The sequence below is a fragment of the Crinia signifera genome, chromosome 5, assembly GCF_055691185.1.
Source record: "Crinia signifera chromosome 5, ASM5569118v1, whole genome shotgun sequence".
Taxonomy (NCBI): domain Eukaryota; kingdom Metazoa; phylum Chordata; class Amphibia; order Anura; family Myobatrachidae; genus Crinia; species Crinia signifera.
Genome location: NC_139221.1, coordinates 318330143 through 318349166, shown reverse-complemented (window position 1 = coordinate 318349166; position 19024 = coordinate 318330143). Strand labels below are relative to the sequence as shown.

At 47.6% G+C, this 19024-nt stretch overlaps 1 protein-coding gene and 1 pseudogene across 9 annotated transcripts in view; both read left to right on the top strand.

Moving 5' to 3' along the window:
• The window catches only part of LOC146005580 (uncharacterized), a 50228-nt gene that overhangs the window by 19767 nt on the left and 11437 nt on the right, over positions 1 to 19024 (top strand). For 2 of the 9 annotated variants that reach the window (XR_014444030.1, XR_014444031.1), the window contains 2 exons: positions 10794 to 13527; positions 16608 to 16647. Coding sequence is in view for 3 of the 9 variants with exons in the window: in XM_083144882.1 (XP_083001008.1) it covers positions 11468 to 11644; positions 13491 to 13527; positions 16608 to 16647 (254 nt within the window). In the remaining 6 variants the exon portion in view is untranslated. Of the gene's footprint in view, positions 1 to 9335; positions 13528 to 16607; positions 16648 to 19024 lie in introns of those variants that run through there. The other 7 variants (XM_083144882.1, XR_014444033.1, XR_014444032.1 and 4 more) reach the window with 7 other exon arrangements.
• On the top strand, positions 7294 to 7522 carry LOC146006066 (U2 spliceosomal RNA; annotated as a pseudogene).

The following is a 19024-nucleotide window of genomic DNA, read 5'->3' as shown; positions in this document are numbered from 1 at the left end:
CATCAACAAATAGTGCTTTGCCGCTTCGGGCTCCTAGCTACCGTCACCGCTGCCCTGATCCCCTTCCCCAGTGAGGATGGTCGGATCCCCGCCACCCGGCAGCCATCTTTCCCATTAGCGATATTTGCCGGTGGGGCGGGAAGCACTGCTGCATTTGAAAAGACTGGCCGAACGCTGATTGTTTGAATTCAGCCAATCAGCGTCTGGCCAGTCTTTTCAAATGCAGCAATGCTTCTCTCCCCGCCGGTTAATAGCGCTTTGCCACTTCAAGGCAGGCTCCTAGCTACCGCCGCTGCCCTGATCCCCCTGCTCGGATCCCCCAGTGAAGATGATCGGATCCCCGGCCGCCGGAAGCTGACTGGCTGCCGCATGGAGCCAGAGAGGTGAGGGTTGGGGAGGTGACTGAGGGCTCCTGGGCAAACTAATTGGGGGGGGGGGGGGGGGGGGGTCCAGTGAACTAGGTTACTCAGGGGCCCTTCCTAATGTTAAGACGGCCCCTGGCGTAACTACAGGGTGGCAAAACTGGCAAATGTCCAGGGGCCTGCAAGGTGAAGAGGGTCTACCCCAAAAGCAGTCACTGATTACTGTAGACTAAGTGATTTAGTCTACTCATTTCCGTGTACACGGTACTATAACGTTAATAATAAGTTCAATTAGAGTTGTGACTTGTAATAAAACGATACAATAGCCCAGAGGAACGGGCCACATTATTCCACCTTGAGAGCTTTCTAGGGACCTTCAAGCCTCTAGTTACACTACTGGTTCCGCACACAACCACATTTTATATACCACGACTGCTCCGCCCCCGTCACCCACTGTACGTTCTAGTCTTATAGCTCTAACTCTATAAAGCAGCCAATGGTGTGTTCTACCAAATGTCTTCGGAGAAAGAAATGAATGATTTGTTTGGTCAAACCACAGACCGCCGCTGAAGCTGAGGTGTGATCAGACCATGCCAATATAGGCCCAGCACAGAGACGGTAAAATGCCTCAGCAGAGAAGGGGTTAGCGAACAGCAGAATCCAGCTTGTCCCCAAACCACAGCGGCTATTTCTGAATGATCCCAGGGAAAGGTTACTTCCAATTCCTAGAAGAGACTGTGGAGAACTCACTGTCAGAACACATTAGAATCTGTTATGTAGCCGCGTGCTGAGGTCCTGCAGCTGAGGTCCAGCTGTTGCCCTTGACACTAACGCTGTACACAGCAACAAAGAAGCAGCCGAGGCGATGCTATATAAGTGATATGTGTCTCTAATAATAAATGCAACCCATTCAGGCCCTGCGACCGCGGATCTTCCCTTATCATCAGCCACTCCCTCACCATGATGTGCTCCTGTAGGGAAAACATACCAAAGAGTTATATCTCCAATTACCAGAAATTAGATTTTATATAAGTGATCTTATTCATTTGGCTGTCTCTGTGTGTTACGTCATTGGTACCCCCGGCACAGAAGTATATTGCATTGATAGTAAATAAATAAAAGTAATGAGTTAAAAATATGAAACGTTAAAATTTGCATTCGGTTTAGCGTTAGTGTTACTGTTAGGGTTAGTGCCATGGTTGGGGTTAGCATTATTAGGGTTAAGGTAATGAACAGGGTTATCTCAGGTTGAGTGGCAGTGAGATCTGCCAATCAGGTAGCATAGGGGCGTCAACTTAGAGAGGGGTATATTAGGTGATGCTAACAGGAAGTACTTCCTCTTTGAGTCTGGGGTTACCGTTAGGATTATTATTAGGATTGACGCTAGGGTTAGGATTATGGGGCCTGATTCTGGTTGAATCGCTAAGCAGTGTAAATTCGCTGTTTAGCGAGCCATCTAAAGCGAATGCCCCCCCCCCCCGCCACAGTGCGAATTTCCCCACTGCATTGCGAATGGGTCCACCCAGCTATAATTCCTGTCACTGATCCCCTCGAAAATGCACTGGAGCCTGCCAGGTGCACACGGCTGTGATCCTCACCACCTCTGGAGCCCAGTCATCAATGCTGCCCCTGGACACGACCATTGGACCCCTGGTAGGCTTGAACAATAAATATTCTGTAGTATTCTATAGAGCATCACTGTCCCTGCATCCCTACAGTATCCACTGCCTCTGTTCCCGCCTTCTCTATCGCTGCATCCCGCCGTCTCTGTCCCTGCACACCCCCCCCCCCCCATCTATGTCCCTGTGTCTCCAGCATCTCTGACCCCGCATCTCTGTCCCTGCCATTACGCTCCCTGGTTTGAATCAGTGTGTCATAATGTGAATTTTGGCGTATTCCGTGTGGCATAATGTGAATTTTGACTTACTGTATTCTGTGTGAATGTTGGCTCAATCCATGTAGCATAATGTGAATTTTGGCTCAATCTGTGGGAATTTTATCTGATTCCATGTGGCATAATGTGAATTTTGACTTATTATGGGTGAATTTTGGCTTATTCCGTGTGGCATAATGTGAATTTTGACTACTTCTGTGTGAATTTTGGCTAATTCCCTGTCTATTATCCATCTCTCCGTGTGTATACGGTGTGGTACATTACACTTAAGGACACGCCCCCCTTTTGCATGGCCACTCCCTTTTTTGTGGCCATGCCCCTTTTCCGGAGCGCGCGCAAAAGGACATTTGTATTTTTCCATACCCCACTTCAAAATTTCCACTTTGACCACTGGTTAGAGTAGTCATGAGGTGAGAGTTGGTGTTAGGCATACCATTAGGGTTATGGTTCGGGTTGGTGTTAGCATTAGGGTTGCGGTAAGGGTTAGCATTAGAGTTATGGTTAGAGTAGTCATTAGGGTTATGGTTGGTGCTAGAGCTAGTGTTAGGGCTAAGTTACCAAACCCATGTGTTATCGCAGGTACCGGCGGCCGCTTATTAGTGTTCGAATAATCCCCTATTGTTATGATGGCCACCAGGTAGCACTAGGTGGCGCTGTTGCACTTGCCCAGCACTCCCTAAAGCCTCCTGCAAGCTAAGGCTTGACCTGTAATAGACACTTTTCCCCAGCAAATTAGGTCCACCAGGCACTGGGTGACTCCAGGTCTTAAGTTGGCAAGGCTGCTACAGGGTGCTGGGCAAGGCAAGCACAGGACTGAAGTCAGACTGGGACACAGGAGGAAGGACCAGACACACAGGACAAATAAGACAGTTTAGCACACTACCGTGTGTCACTAGCATGGAACCACTGCGGCAGGTGTACACACTAGCGCCACAGCACCGGAGTTAAAGCTACCAAGCACTGAGCAGTGAACCGCAATAGTCAAAGGGATAGCGATGCAGGCGCAGGTATCGTCACCGTGCCGGTGCAGGTGGAAAGGCAGACAAACAGGACCGGACTGTGGAGCAGCACCGGTTACAGACATATGCGCTTATTCTGGTTCACTCGCAAAGGCAAATTCCTTCTCAAATGGAAAATACCATTGCACTGCAGGGGGAGGGTAGATGTAACATGTGCAGAGAAAATTAGATTTGGGTGAGTTATTTTGTTTCTGTGCAGGGTAAATACTGGCTGCATTATTTTTACACTGAAATATAGATCTCACTTTGAAGTAAAACCCCACCCAAATCGAATTCTCTGCACAAGTTACATCTGCCCCAACTGCAGTGCAGCATGGTTTTGTCCATTTTAGAAGGAATTTGCCTATGCGGGTGAACCAGAATAAGGGCCATACAAACAGGCAAGGCCGGACTGTGAGCAGCACTGGTTAAGGACAGGATCCACAAGTAGATAAGTCACTACAAGTGACACCGGAATATACATGAGGACATACAGAGGCTCAGCAAGAGCGTATACATATTACATACAGGACATGGGTTCATCCACAGACACAAACAGAAGCTCTATCAGAGCAGGTACATACAGGCTGGAGTGCACAGGATATGCACAATAAAACGTACATGCAAAGAAACAGATACAGTAGTTCAGAGAATTCAGCCGTAATCAGGTATGACTAGAACTGGCAATATAACCAGCATAGAGCTTAAGGCAGGCTGGGTAATATAGGGAGCAACTACCAATGAAAACAACCAGAAAGGACAAGCCTCCTAATCACTGCAGCTGGGCAGCCAAACACAGAGACAGAGTACTAATGGCCTGACTATGACAGGTGAGACTGCACATACAGATGTCAGGCTGCAGTAACACAGACCTGCGAAAGGCAGCTCGTAACACCGATAAAAGCGGGTATTGCGAGAAGGGAAGCCAGCATCGGGCTAACAGGCCAGCATCGGGGCTGATTCAGCTTCAGTTGTAGTTTTGTGAAATATTGATATAACAGTTGAAGACAGCATACGGGGGCCGTTCAGCACAAGGCAAGGCCACTCTGCATGCGTTTAAGCCCTCGGTAAACTGAATCAGGCCCTAAATGCATTGTAGAACAGATAGAACTCACTGCATGCTTAGTACATCACTGCGCGATAATCTAACGTCATATAATAAACTACCGATTTAATGCCTTTCTATTTGTCTCATTATACTATACGGGAATGCGTTGAACTGTTTTCGGTACAGGAAATAGAGGCAGTTTGTCAGATGTTGGCGTATGTTTCTACGGAGAATAATGCAATAGGCAATTATTCATTTCAGGACCTGTCAGATGTGTCACTCCAAAGGAAATGTAATATACAATGACAGCTTCTGCAAATCAGGGTTTAGATTGCAACTGAATATATTATACAGGAAAAAAGAGCCGTCTATTTTGTAGGATTATTCTGTTGAGACTAACGCTAGACAAACACCTACCTATTATAAGAAGCAGAGGGGCTGTAACCAGTATTGTGTGGGGGTGTGGCAACTGATGTGTGGGTGTGGCCAAAGCTGTGTGATTGTGACCAGACCTGTGTGGGCGTGGCTAGTGCCGTGCATATTTGTAGATATGTAAAACAACAAAAAGGCCATCATTTGAAAATAGAAATACAATTTATACCTGCTGTTGTGTCTTATAGTATTATTTTATAGGAAGGTAACGCTGTAGTCAGGGGCGGATTGGGACTGAAATGGTGGCGGCGGTATGTAATGCGCGCCTGGAGGGGGGGTGGCGGCGGTATTTAATGCACTCGCCTCTCACCTGCTGCTGCTTCATTTTTCTGATGGCCAGGCGGAGGGGGAACTGGAGCTGGATTTGGGAAAAGTGCTGCAGCCGCTGCCCGCGGCCCAACCAGCCCAGGGGGGAGCGCGGCCGGCCCCTTTTTAATGAGTTTTGGGCCGGCCCTCCGGGAAATGGCCCGGTTTCCCTGTGGGCCAATCCGCCCCTGGCTACAGTATGCAAAATGTTTATAACATTAGTGTGGCACAGCGGAAAGTACAGTAGCAAATATGTGTAGACTTGCAAGACAGGTTAAGGCAGTTTTTAAAGGACAATAAATATACAGTATATCAGGGTTGCCGACTTTAAGAAAATCCTCTCTGGGAGAAGCCCGGAGAGGAATCTTGCATTACGCGTTTTGGGGGCGGGGCTTAACCGTGACGTCATTAAGCCCCGCCCCATTACGACAAATAGCCAAAATAACTGTTATCCATGGAGGGGGCGGGGCTAAAATGGCACAATTGTGCCGTTTTAGCTCCGCCCCCTCCCCTGAGACCCGCGGATTGCGGCATATAAATGCCGCGATCGGGGGGCTCAGTGGGGGTCCCCCTGATTCCGGGAGGGTTGCCCACCCTTCCGGGGGCCGGGAGGAAGGACCCGAATTCCGGGAGGGTCGGCAACCTTGCAGTATATGCACTGTGTACTGTAAGTGTTCCGTTAACTAACTGCCATTGGCAGGGAGATCTAGAAAAAACAACCAATCAGGTTGTGTCATTTATCAAACACAGCCTGTAAGATAAAACAGGAGCTGATTGAATATTTTTTTTTCAACTTAACTTTATCTCCCTCCATGCTTTGAAACATCTCCCCCAATTTATAAATCTCTACTTACACGGTATAATAATGACATCCTCATTTATGTATACTCCATAAGATGAATGTAGCAAGCTCTGGCCTAAATAAACAATTCATACAGATTGCCTATCAATGGGGAAATGCATTCATGTGTAGCAACAAGCCTGCTGGGAGGTAATATGCAAACAACTGTCCCCATGCAGTTATTATGGATGCTAGAGGAAGCTGTGGCCATTTTGGGAGGGACATTTTCAATAGTATGAAGGGGTCAGACGGATACAGAGACCACCTGCCTGGACCACGGGGCTGCAGGGAATTCCCTAACAAGGAGCAGAAACCCTGACAACAAGTAGGTATTATTATTATCATCAGTTATTTATACAGCGCACACATATACTGCAATGCTTTACGCAGGATGTCTGAACATTCACATCATGCCCTGCCCCATTGTTAAATAAAGGCTAAGAATAAGGTGATTGCTGCTCTTACAAATGGTCTCTGAGCTCCCCCTGGTGGTGATATGAAGATCTGCAAGAAAACATAATAAGTGTACTGTAACGATGGAGGTTAGATGCATTCTGCCTTATTGCGACCCCCCCTGCAGCGCCGCCGGCTGCATCCCCCATAGGTTTCTATGGGGGATGCGAAGCTGCCCGATGTATCAACATCGGGCAGCCCGGCTTCGCATCCCCGGGCTAGCCCATTGTAGCCTATGGCTGCGGAATCGCATTGCCGAGTGCGGTCAGAGGGGTCGGCGGGGGTCAGCGCATAACCGCGCATGTGCAGACCCCCCGGCTTCCGGGTCAGGGCTTCGCAGGGACGGACTCCTTTCGGAGCCCTGTCCCTGCGCCCTTACATTGATACATCCTGGCGGTATTGCACAATGCCGCAATGCGATGTCCGGCGATGTCACCGCGCCGGCATCGCTCTATGATGATAAATGCGCCCCTTGATCTGTGATAGGAGCAATAAAGGAAAAACAATATGCTTGTGCATTGTGGCACTGTGTCTGTGCAGGGTCCTCGAGTTTCAAGTCCAAAAGAACTATATGGGTGACATTTAATGAGAATCGAAAATGTGATTTTTGCGATTTTTTTCGCTAAAAACATCCGAAATCGCACTTTTCCCTGAATTCTCATATTTAATGAGATGTGAAAAACGGCAAAAAAAACGCTGATTTTGCCGCGAAATCGCACATTCTGAAAATGCGATTTTTTTTTTGGGTCGCGCCGGAACTCGCATCCAGATGTTTTCCCATGATAAAGTATACAAATCCCATATTTAATGAGATGCGAAAATGGGAAAATGTTACTAAAATTCGCCACACATGCAGACCACGTTCTGACAGGCGAATTTGCACGGTCCTGTCTTAAAAAATGTGTAAAAGTCAAAAAAAAATTTAAATGGCGTGAGGTCCCCCCCCCCTCCTGAGCATAATCGCTTCTCGGCCTTTTGGCTAAGATCAAGTGTAGTATCTGTTCTTATCAGTGGGTATGGACTCGCCTCTGGCAGAGAATAGAGAAAGGCTGGACTGAGTAGCTGCTCTGATGGGCGGAGGGTGTGGGACCCCTCTTTTTTGCCTGGGAGTGGTGAAAAGTCTGGCTGAGTACCTTCACCTCTGCCTTTGGTTTCCGTAAATCCACTGGTAAGAGGGGGGGAGAAACACTGGGCCTAGTAGTTTGACTCTCCTGACGGGGTTCGTAGCCCCCGAAGGATGAGACAGCGAAAGGCTCAGTCTAGTATCCATTCCCAGGGAGCGGAGAAAAGCTGAGACCGAGTAGATTGGTCCAGGTCGGGGGGAACCGTGCCTCCGGCCTGGGCACAGCGAAAAGCTCAGCCTAGTACCTTAACCCTGGGAGCGGAGAAACACTGGGACTGAGTAGATTGCTCTTCCGAGGGGGGTGCAGCCCCTAAGGGAGTCTTTCGAAAAGCCCAGTGGAGTACCCATTCCCATGCCAGGGGCTGGAAAGTGCCTGCTGTTGAGACGGAGAAACACTTGGTCGGACGTTGACTGGCTGGCTGCTTGAAGTCCGAGGCTGCACTGTGCCCCCGGGGAAACTCGGGGGTGCCGAACATGCACGGGTGATCCCAAAATCACCATGCACTAGTAAGCACTAGCACTGCGCACTTTCCCTCTAGGTATGCGCTTCACGTCCTTACCTCGTCCTTTTGGATGGAGTAGGACAATTTTTCACACCCCCACCCCGGCCTTCTGGCTGGGGTCCTCTTTATTATTTATTTCTCTTCTTCACGTTCGTGCACTTTTTCACGTTTTCTGTTTTCTGTAGTGTGTCACTTTTTTTGGGTTGTGTGGTCGTCCCTTACGGGCCTTCCATTTCCCCAACGTGCCAAAGCTCTCGCCTTTTGGGGAGAGCTGCGGTCCCCCCGAGGACGACCCCGAGCCGCAAGGCGGAGGGAAGTCCACTGAGGGTCTCTCCAAACCTTCGGGTGCGGAGGACCCACCGTCCTAACCCTTCCGGGGGTTGAGGAATGAGGGTCTCTCTAAGCTTCGGCGAAGAGGACCCACCGTTCCCTATTTTCCCCTCTTCGGCCTTATGGTTGAGAGGGGTTAGGTGAAAAACGGGGCCCGTCTCGATCGCACGGCCACTTTTGCACGTGTTTAGGCACAGCACTGGTGGTAGGGAGCACACCTCGGGCTCCTGAGTTTTTTTTTCAAACTCCTGAGCATAACCAGCCCCGGGCTCATTCAGCCGGACATGGTTTCAAAATATGGGGGACCGCCAGATTTTTTGTTCCCTGTATTTTTGGAACCATCTCTTCCTCAATTGATGTGTCAGCAGCTGGGGACAGGGAACTGCAGATCGGTCCCTTTCAGGGTAGAGCGGTCACTGCCCCGATTTTCCCCAGTCCCATTGAATCTCCCTATACCAGCCAGCCAAAGCCTTGACAGTGCTGCACGTGGAGACCAGAGCTGATGCTGCCTATGTAATCTGATTTCCTGGACCACAAAACAGTGAGTTATAATAATGAATAATTCTGATTCATAATCATTAAGAATACACGGAGGGGTAGGGGGAGTGTTCGGCATAGTGTATATACTGTAAAAGGGGAGGGGGAGAGAGTGGCAACACCAAGAATATTAGGGGTGGGATAACTAATATAAATATACGGGCGCTCTTCACACCGCCCCCTTAACCGGGGAAAGCAGTTATTGCGTGAAATATGGTTTGTTCAGGAGGGGCGGGTGGGGAAATACTGGTGGTGTAGGAGTTGTGGGTGTTTAGTGGTGGGGGGAGATGGGAGCGGGTGGTGCGTGACTGGGACAGCTGGGTTTGTGTGGGGACTATCTCCGGACACAGTTGTTTAGTAGTGGTGGGAGAGGGGTGTGGTGTGGGTGGTGACAGGGCGGGACGGGGGGTCCTGGGCGGGGACTTGCTCAGTGATATACCTGGGCGGGGTAGGTGTTTAGCGGCGGGGGGAGACGGGAGCGGGGTGGGGGGTGACTGGGACAGTCGGGTCTGGGTGGGGACTTGTTTCGGACACACACACACACATACCTGCCGGGTCAGCTTTTAAGTGGCAGCGGGGTGGACAGAGACAGGGACAGTTGGTTTTGGGCGGGGACTTGCTAAGTGATATACTGTACATGGCCGGGAATAGAGATGGGCAGAATGGGTCACTAAAAAGAGCTGGGATCAAGCGATCAATCTGTGCGAAGATCCGGATCTTTTAGACGGATCACCGACTGGCTTTTTAAATAGGGTAATTGGATAATAACAAAGCATTATTTGTTGTACAATCTGCAGGAAGTGGGGTGCAAATGGATCCCCGGCCACTGCAGGCTAGTTTGTAGGAAGCAGCTGCATGGAGTCCTGTCTGTCATTCTGGGACTGTGTGTGGGCGGAGTAAAAGAGGCTCTGATTGAGCCTTGACTCCGCCCAGCGTTATATACACACTCCCAGAATGATTGACAAATGTAGCTAAATATATGAGATGGTGATGTGTCTGCTCATCTATCCAACTATGCCGCCTCCCGTCCTTCTGTCCATACATACCACTATTGTCTGTCCATCTATGCCCCTCGCTTCTATGGCCCTACCTCAGTCCTACAATGCCCTGCCCCTCCCATCCGTCCACCTGTCCGTTTATGCCCCTCCTCTCCATCTGTGCCTCTCCCATCTGTCGTCTGTGCCACTCCCATCCATCTGTCCACCTATGCTCCCTCCCATCCATATATATCTGTCCGTTCATTCCCCCTCTCATCTGTCCGTCTATACCTCATAAGGCGCTCTGTCTGTCAATCTGTCTATCAATGCCACCAACTGTCCATCTATGCACACATATGGTGCTCTGTCCATCCATCTATTTGCTGCCCATGACCCCATCCGTTTGTCCAAGCCCCTCCCATCCATCTGTCCAGCCATCTGCTCCTTCTGTGATAACCACAGGTGTATGTTGGTGTGCTGTCTTACCGGTGTTGCCGCTTGGAGAGTGCTGCTTCTTCGTCTTGGGGAAGAATTGAAGACGGGAAACCGGGTATTGCTCAAAAGGGTTAAAACTTTATTTCCACCATGCTAAACAACCAATTATTGAAATATCAGTAAATAATACACAATGACAGTTGGATAATGTACCACATACGCTATCTAACTACGACCACAGGAGTCGCTGCGTCCTCCAATTTACGGGTTTAAGCAAACAATACTGTAAATGCAGTTCACGGCTTGCTATTTGCAACTGTACTACTGTCACGGAGGTACTCTCTATTGAATATAACCTTGGCCATCATATTCGCATAAATCAACACAACACAGATAATTATCATCGCATAGATCACAGTAAACATAAGTATTATTCTTGCATAGATAACGGTAAACAGTTAAATGTTATTGCACAATAACCCCTGGTTTTATAGTGCACTTTTGGTATCACTGTCAGTCATTAACCAATAGTCCCTACTTTTTATATCCAACAGAATCTCGCAATATGGGGGTTCGACAATCCGTGAGGTTGCAGGTGATCGCAGTGTCCTTAAAGGCGAGTTAACCGCCTCCAAGTGGGGGTTCTCGCGGGCATTTGTAATCCACAAGGTTGTAAACTTAAATTCAGTCCCGGATAATTTCCCCTTTTTGGGGCCTTTTAGCTGTGGTAGAAGGCAGGGGTTGAATGGATCAGGTCCGGCAGGAGCTGCTTCTTTAAGGGATGTAACCAGGGATTTCCTTATGTCCCTCGTAGCTACTGATAAGGAGTGTGGCAGAGGGAGTTCATGAATCCCAATACTTCCCTTGAGCCCTTTCCCTTAGGTGATGCGGTGAACTTGCTAGTCTGCTTGTCTCTCTCTCTCTCTCTGGCCAATAGGTGTCTGGATGCACAGGGTCTCTCTATATGGCTGACAGGAGCCTGGCTCTACAAGGCTGAAGTGGAGCTCTAAACTGCCCACCCAGGAGGACTGTACTGGGTGCCTCTGGGGATCACAGGTACAGGGGGGGGGGATCTTGCTGGGCACTCACCCACAGGCAGGACTTGCTTATTTAGCTGTACAGCAGCCTCTCTGGTCACGGCAACCTTCTCCCCTGCATTCTTCCTATTTTCTGCTGCCTGGTGTCTGTTCCCTTAGGTGGCGCCATCAGCCCTCTGTCTGGTCTCTTCATGGGCCGCCAAGCGTCTGCTCCCACACTGCCGTGGCTCTCACGTGCGGCTCAGCTGCTCTCTGCACTTGCGATGCTGGGTTGCGCCGTGTCCGGTCCCCGAGTGATGCACCCAAGCTGCTGGCATCACTCACTCCCGACGTCTCCGGCCAAGCGTCCCTGCTCTCCCCGGCTTCAGGTACGGTCAATCACACGCACGCCGCTCCGCGGCTTCTCATGCCCTGTTGCAGCTCTCCACTCCTCTCTTCCCGGGCTCTTCCTGACCTCTCACCTCCCAAAAGTTTATTGAACCCGGACAAACCGCCCAAAGTGTCCGTGGGTGGGAAAGTCCATTCCCCTAGTCCTGGGGTAGCCAACCCTAGTCCTCGAGAGCTACCAACAGTGCATGTTTTGCAGGTCTCCTCACAGAATCACAAGTGAGCTAATTAGCTCCATCTGTGTACATACCTCTCAACTTTTGTAGTTGGGAGGTCGGGACATTCGCGCGGCAAAGCCGCGCGCGCTCCCGAAAAGGGGGCGTGGCCTCGTGGGATGACGCGAACTCCGGCCACGCCCCCGTTTTCACCGCTCATCGGCGCTGAATAGATGCGCACTATTATCTATTCTTGGCAGGCTGGGGGGCTCCCAACTGTCCCCCCCACCGCGGGACAATAGCGGCCCCGGGCGGGACGTGGGAACGTCCCCGAATATTGGGACGTTCCCGCAGTAAGCGGGACAGTTGGGAGGTATGTGTGTATCTTTTAAAATGTGTCAGTAATTAATGAGTGCAGCTGGGGGGGGTGTTTGTTCCAGTCTTTTAACCTTATATCACACTTCTCCCTATCTCTCTTCCCAACGCTCTCTGCTCTCTTGCTTCTCTCTCTCTCTCTCCCTCCCTCTCCAACTCGCTCCTCTATGTCTCTCCTCCTGGCACCCTGTTTCTCTCTAACTCCCCTCCCTCTCCTGCCCCTAAGTGGCAATGTATTGACAAAAGACTTATGCGTCTATTTACAAAAGTGTTTTTCATGCATTTCTCCTCTTCTGTAACATAGCCATCATTTCATTTATCCCTATCTACAAATGCCAAAAATGCAGTGAAATCCCAGAGCTTTTGATCATTATTAATGTTTCGCTCTGTATAGAACCACTTTCAATGCTATTGTATCTCTGTAATACTAAGATGTAATTGCATGGGTCTCTGTTGTTCAGTGTGCACTTTGATGCCAGCTGCAGGTAGCAATTAGGGCTGGTCCTTATGGCTATTTATAGAGAAGAGAAAAAGGTTGTTGTCACAAAACTTAACTCCAAATAATATCTAGATGGTCTAGGCTGCCAGTTTGGAGAGATACAGAGAAGCCGTAAATTTCCCTTGAATCACCTGGTGCAGACTTGGGTGAGTGCTGTAGTTAGCCCCAAATTAGTGATTATAATACATCTGACACATATTTTCCAAATAAAAATATAAACGTCAAATTTATAAGCATAAATTATAATCCCGATTTTTTTCGGTGTCTATTAAATAATAATAAAAAAACACAGGTATAAGCATAAATTATAATCTTGTTTCTTTTTCGGTGTCTATTAAATAATAAAAAATAACAATTTGTATATATTTAGATAAATAAAATTAACCTGAATTTAAAAGGTTTGAAATCCACAAAATGATCATCACCCAAGTGTATTTAATAGATGCCTCCCAATGTTATGCGCTAGAGATGTGCGCAGACCCCAGTGATTTGGTTTTGCAAAAAACACCCTCGTGTTTTGGTCTTGTTTTCCATTTTTTTTGCAAAACCCCCGACACGTGTTTTGGTTTTAGCTGTGGATTTTAATTTTTTAAAGAATGTGCTAAAAACAGCTACATTCATGTAATTTGGTCTGTTTGTTCCTACAATAATATTAACCATGTAACCCTTAGTATGGGTAATGATATATTATGGTAGAGTGCCTCCACCTAAACTAATTTATAGTGTAGCTTAGGAACCACTATTGACTTGTTATATTACTCTGGCTGAGACTGACCCTACCTTTCTCTCTTTCTACAGCTTTATAGAGTCCAGATCCCACAGAAGCAGCGTCAAAGTAAGTATGCTAACACGGATTTAATAACATCCAATTTCATATACACATATCATATATTATACACACATATTAGAAACATTACTAATATTCAGATACATAAGCTACTAATACAAGCCACTGCTTACACTTCAATTAATTATTGTTTAACTATTAACCTCCCTACTCTGAGTGCTTATGCCCTCATTCCTTCTTGGTTATTATACCTATACTCCTCAGTATACCCAATTCCCCATAATATAGCCTTATACTGTATACCTATATCCTATCCTATATACTATATCTGGCCAGATATATACTCAATTACACAGTTCTATAAGTATGAGCTCTTATGTTGGCGCGCGTTGGGGCCCGTATCCAATATTATTAGTGAATATTCTGACTCTGGTTAAATAGTCAAAGATATAGGAGGATAGTTCCAGATGGGTAGGTGGTGTAATATGGGTCAAAAGTATATCCTTAGTGCAGGCGTATGAGGTAGATGGGAGAAATATAATAAAAGTATATAATAGGCTCTCACCAGTTAGGCGTCCAGTCTCTCAATCAGGAGTTCAAGGCCAGGCTGTGAGGGGTTAACCCTCAGCTGTTTCTTCAGCGGTGTTCCTTTGCGCTGCTCTGTGATTGGGCGCACCCCTAACAGCCCTGTCAGCTTGGTTGTCAGGTTCTGAATTTCGCGTGACAGCGCACTCTTGGCAGAGTGACGCCACTGCGCTGTCTTCCTCCGGCAGCTAGGGCACGTGCACCGCCCACTCCAGCAGCCTCTCGCCACAGTCGGGTACAGCAGCGCCGCTTCTGACGATTCTTCTCCGGCTGTGCGCGTGGTGGGGAATGCAGCTGAACTCCGGCGTGTCGCTTTCGCTGGTCTCCGCTTCCCCCACGATGGGAGGGTAAGCTTACCAGTCTCCGGTCCAAGCGGCTGGTCCAAGCGGCTCCCAGTCCCTCGCCTACAGGGAAGTTCCGCTAGAGACCTGACAGCTGCCGCCGCTGCTTGCCGCTCTCGTCGCTGTGTACCCTTTCTGCACCAGCTACCGCTGTCTCCGCTGCCACTCTGCTGTCTCCGCTGCCGCTCTGCTGTCTCCGCTGCCACTCTGCTGTCTCCGCTGATACTGCCCTGCCGCTGTCACCGCTCTGCTCTGGTACAAGTAGTGAGGTGCTGACCTGAAGAAGAAGTGCTTGCTCCGCTATTTCTCCCCTTTTATACCCGCTCCCCCTAGTCCAGTATTTCCACGTGTATTAACGGCATAACGGCAGGCATCATCCTCTCCTTCACGAGTCCCTGACTGACTCGTGTATTGTGTATTGTGCACCAGGCAAACTAACTCCAGCGCTCCTATCTGCGCTCACATTGCATTATACATTCCATGTCAACACTTATAATAATAAACACATGGTTACATTAACATTTATAATAATGAACATAAGGTAACATAAGGTTACATTCTCTTCCCCTGGTGATTAGGTGAGCTTGCTTCCAAATCACCACCTGTACTTATTTATTCTATGTAGATAGGAAATAAGGCCATGCATAAGCAGCTGCCAAAGGGTAGACCACGGCAGGTACTACACTAGGTTCTCCTAATTTATCGTATGTGAGGATTGAAGGGGGCTTGCGTACCCTCTGTGGTCTCGTATTTATGGTGGCTTTATCAAGACTACCTTGCTCCTGATCTATACCACCTCTAAGTCGTCGTTCTCTGACCACATCGCTACTTCTCACTTCCCAATCTTCTAAAGAATTGGTGACAGTATTATCACTCCCAGAATCAACTTCATCTTTATAATAATGTCCCGGACATTCATTATCCATCTCCCCCTCTATTTCTCTATCAACAGCATGAGTCGAGCTATTAGAGTCAGTAGTACGTCTATCTTGTTTTCCCTGGGTATCTTTTCCCAGGTGAAGTCCTTCCATCCTGACTTCTTTACCAATGGGTAACAGGTGCTGTCTATGATAAGTTAATATCTTTCCTCCCCCCTCTTCAGGTTCTATTTTATATACAGGCAGATTACATAGCTTTTCGACTATTATAAATGGGTCTTCCCTCCATCTATTGGATATTTTTACACCCCTGGGAGTCCCAAATTTCCTCAGCAACACCCTGTCCCCAGGACTAAGTTCTTGTTCTCTTACTTTGCTATCATACATCTTCTTATTTTTTAGCCCCAACTTCTTTGCAGTTTCTGAGGCTAACTGGTATGCCTCCTGTAACTCTTCTCTCAACTTCTCTATATACTTGATGTGTGGCATTTTCGAGCCATCCCTACCTTCCGGGTTTACATTCAAGCTAACATCTATAGGGAGCTTAGCTTCCCTCCCAAACATGAGAAAGTAAGGGGAATACCTGGTCGATTCATTTATAGTACAATTGTAAGCATGCACCAACCGTTCTACATGTTTTTTCCAATGTCTTTTATCTAGTGGGTTGAGTGTCCCCAGCATATTCAACAAAGTCCTATTAAACCGTTCTGGCTGTGGGTCCCCTTGGGGGTGATAAGGGGTAGTCCTGGATTTTACAATCCCACACAATAAACAGATTTCTCTAATCAGTCGACTTTCAAATTCTCTTCCCCGGTCTGAATGCAGCCTATTGGGTAGACCGTAATGGACAAAAAACTTACTCCATAAAGTATTGGCTACAGTCATCGCTTTCTGATTCGGGGTCACATACGCCTGAGCGTAACGAGTGAAATGGTCAGTTACCACTAATATGTGACATTTTTTTTCATTCCCCACATCTAGTGTCAAAAAGTCCATACACACAATATCCATGGGTCCACTACTTTTGAAAGACACCATGGGGGCATGTTGTGTAGCCACAGTCTTCCTTACCACACAACTTCCACAGTTACGGCAGTAATCTTCTACATCCCGCCTCATCCCTGGCCAGTAAAATCTTTGGGACACCAGCCCCATAGTCTTGTCAACACCTAGATGTCCATGGTCGTCATGTAAATTCTGTAATGTCATAGGTCTAAATCTTTCAGGCAGGACCAATTGGTAACTAATTTCTCCTTTGATTCTCTCGATCTTTCTATAAAGTACCCCATTCCTTATCTCTAACCACTTCTCTTGTCTTTTTAAGAGTTTGGCTCTCTCCGAGAATGGTATAAATGTTTTTCCAGGTGAGTATTTATATATTTTTTTTTGTATCAGGTAATATACGTCTCTAATACTAGGGTCATCCATTTGCGCTCTCTTCATTTGTACTGGCCGGATCATGGGCAATCCCTCCATCTCTAATCGCCCCAACCAGCAATAGGATAGGGGTAAAGCCTTTGGGGTAGCCCCTAGGGAACTTATAACACCAGTACCACTCAGGTACTCACTTTCGGGTATGTCTTTCTGATTTCGTATTTGCCGACACATCCCTTTTATGTCTCCCATTGGGATCTCCACCCAGTTTTCATCTTCACTTGTCGGCTCTGGACGCCCTGGTATTCTGGACAGCGCATCGGCGTCAATATTACTCACTCCCGGTCTGTACTTAATAGAAAAGTTATACAGTGCTAAGGCTGCTAGCCATCTATGTCCGGTCGCGTCTAACTTTGCAGTGGTGAGGATATACGTCAGGGGGTTATTGTCAGTGTGAATCTCAAATTGCACTCCATATAAGTACTCGTGGAACTTCTCTACCACACACCATTTTAAGGCTAGGAATTCCAATTTGTGGGTAGGATAATTTTTCTCACTGCCTGTCAACCCCCTACTGGCGAAAGAAATTGGTCTATTCTTTTTACTGATTGAGCAATTCTGGTATAATACCCCCCTATCCCTTCTTGGGAAGCATCAACGTGGAGTATATATGGATTATTAGGGTTCGCATACGCGAGCACGGGGGTGTGAGTGAGTTTTTCTTTCAGCTGGACAAAAGACGCCTCGCACTGTTGGGTCCACCTTTCCCCAAACAACTCTTCGGGCCTATACAACCTCTGTTCTTTATTTTTACCGTTCTGCTTAGGGTTCTTTTTCTGGTTGGGGGGTGGATATCCCTTAGTTAATTCAGTAAGGGGCTTTGCTAATTGGGAGTAACTTGGGACGAATCGTCGATAGTATCCACAAAATCCCAGAAAAGACCTCAGTTCTCTAAGCTTAGTGGGTCTTGGCCAGGCTCTAACAGCTTCCACCTTTTCAGGATCTGTGGCTATCCCTTCTCGACTCACTACATGACCTAGGTACTTTACCGATGCTTGACATAGGATACACTTGTCTATTGATAATTTCAGGCCTCCCTCAATAAGCCGATCAATCACTTTCAAAAGGCGGTCATTGTGTTCTGGTAAGGTCTTTCCAAAAACAATTATGTCGTCAAGATACACCAGTACTTCCCGATAATTCATGTCACCTATAGCTTTCTCCATCGTCCTTTGGAAAGTAGCTGGTGCCCCTTTAATCCCCTGAGGCATTTTCAAGAATTCAAAAAAAACCAAAGGACATATAAATGCCGTTTTCTCCTGATCTTCCTTCCTCATCGGGATCTGATAAAACCCATTCCTTAAATCTAAAACAGAAAACCAACCACTCCCCTGCAAGCAGTCTAGGGCTTCATCAATCCGGGGCACGGTGTATTGGTCAGGTACGGTGCGGGAATTCAAGGTTCTATAATCGACACACATCCTTATCTTCCCCGTCTTTTTCCTAGCTACCACTATGGGGGAGGCATACGGACTTCTGGACTCAACAATCATTTGATTCTCCAATAATCCTTTAAGGTGTAATCTAACGTCTTCAAAATCAGCGGGGGCTATTCTTCGAGAGCGTTCCCTAAAAGGGCTACTGTCAGTGAGGTTGATCTGATGCTCCACCCCTATGGCTACCCCTAGATCCCACTCTCCTTTGGAAAAGCCCGACTCCTTTTCTTTTAACGCTTTTATGAGTACTCTCTTTTCTTCTTCGGTAATGTCACTTCCGGTGAAACACGACTCAAACTGGCTTTGGTCTATTTCTCTTACAGCTATATTGAGGGACCTACTGAATTCATTGCTATCACCCCTATATGTCTGCGTCTGTGAGTCCTCCGCCAAACACCACCTAGACAATTCCCTATACAGTCTGGTATTAGTACCTATAATAATGGGTAGTTCATTGGCATCTCTTCCCATCTCTGGACATATAAGGGCGATGAAAGGGACTGCTAAATCGCTCTCTCCATCTCCTCCTAACTTTATCTCCACCTCCACATATCCTAAGTAAGGGTATTTTTCCACACTTAACCCCCATATAACTAATCCATTTAAAGGCTTTATAGGAACCTCGGGTATATACCCCTGATACCATGGTTCAAATATAATGGATACCTGCGATCCACTATCTAACAGTACCATACACCCCACTCCATTTATTTCTGCGGTTACCGATGGTATGGGTCCTAACAGTCCTTCTGGGATCAAACTACTTCCATTCCACCATATTTTCCCCATTACTTCTACTTCATTCTTGGGGGGAACTGAGAGGGGCTCACAGTTCTCCCTTATTCGTTTCCCTGATCCGAGTCAGGGTTAG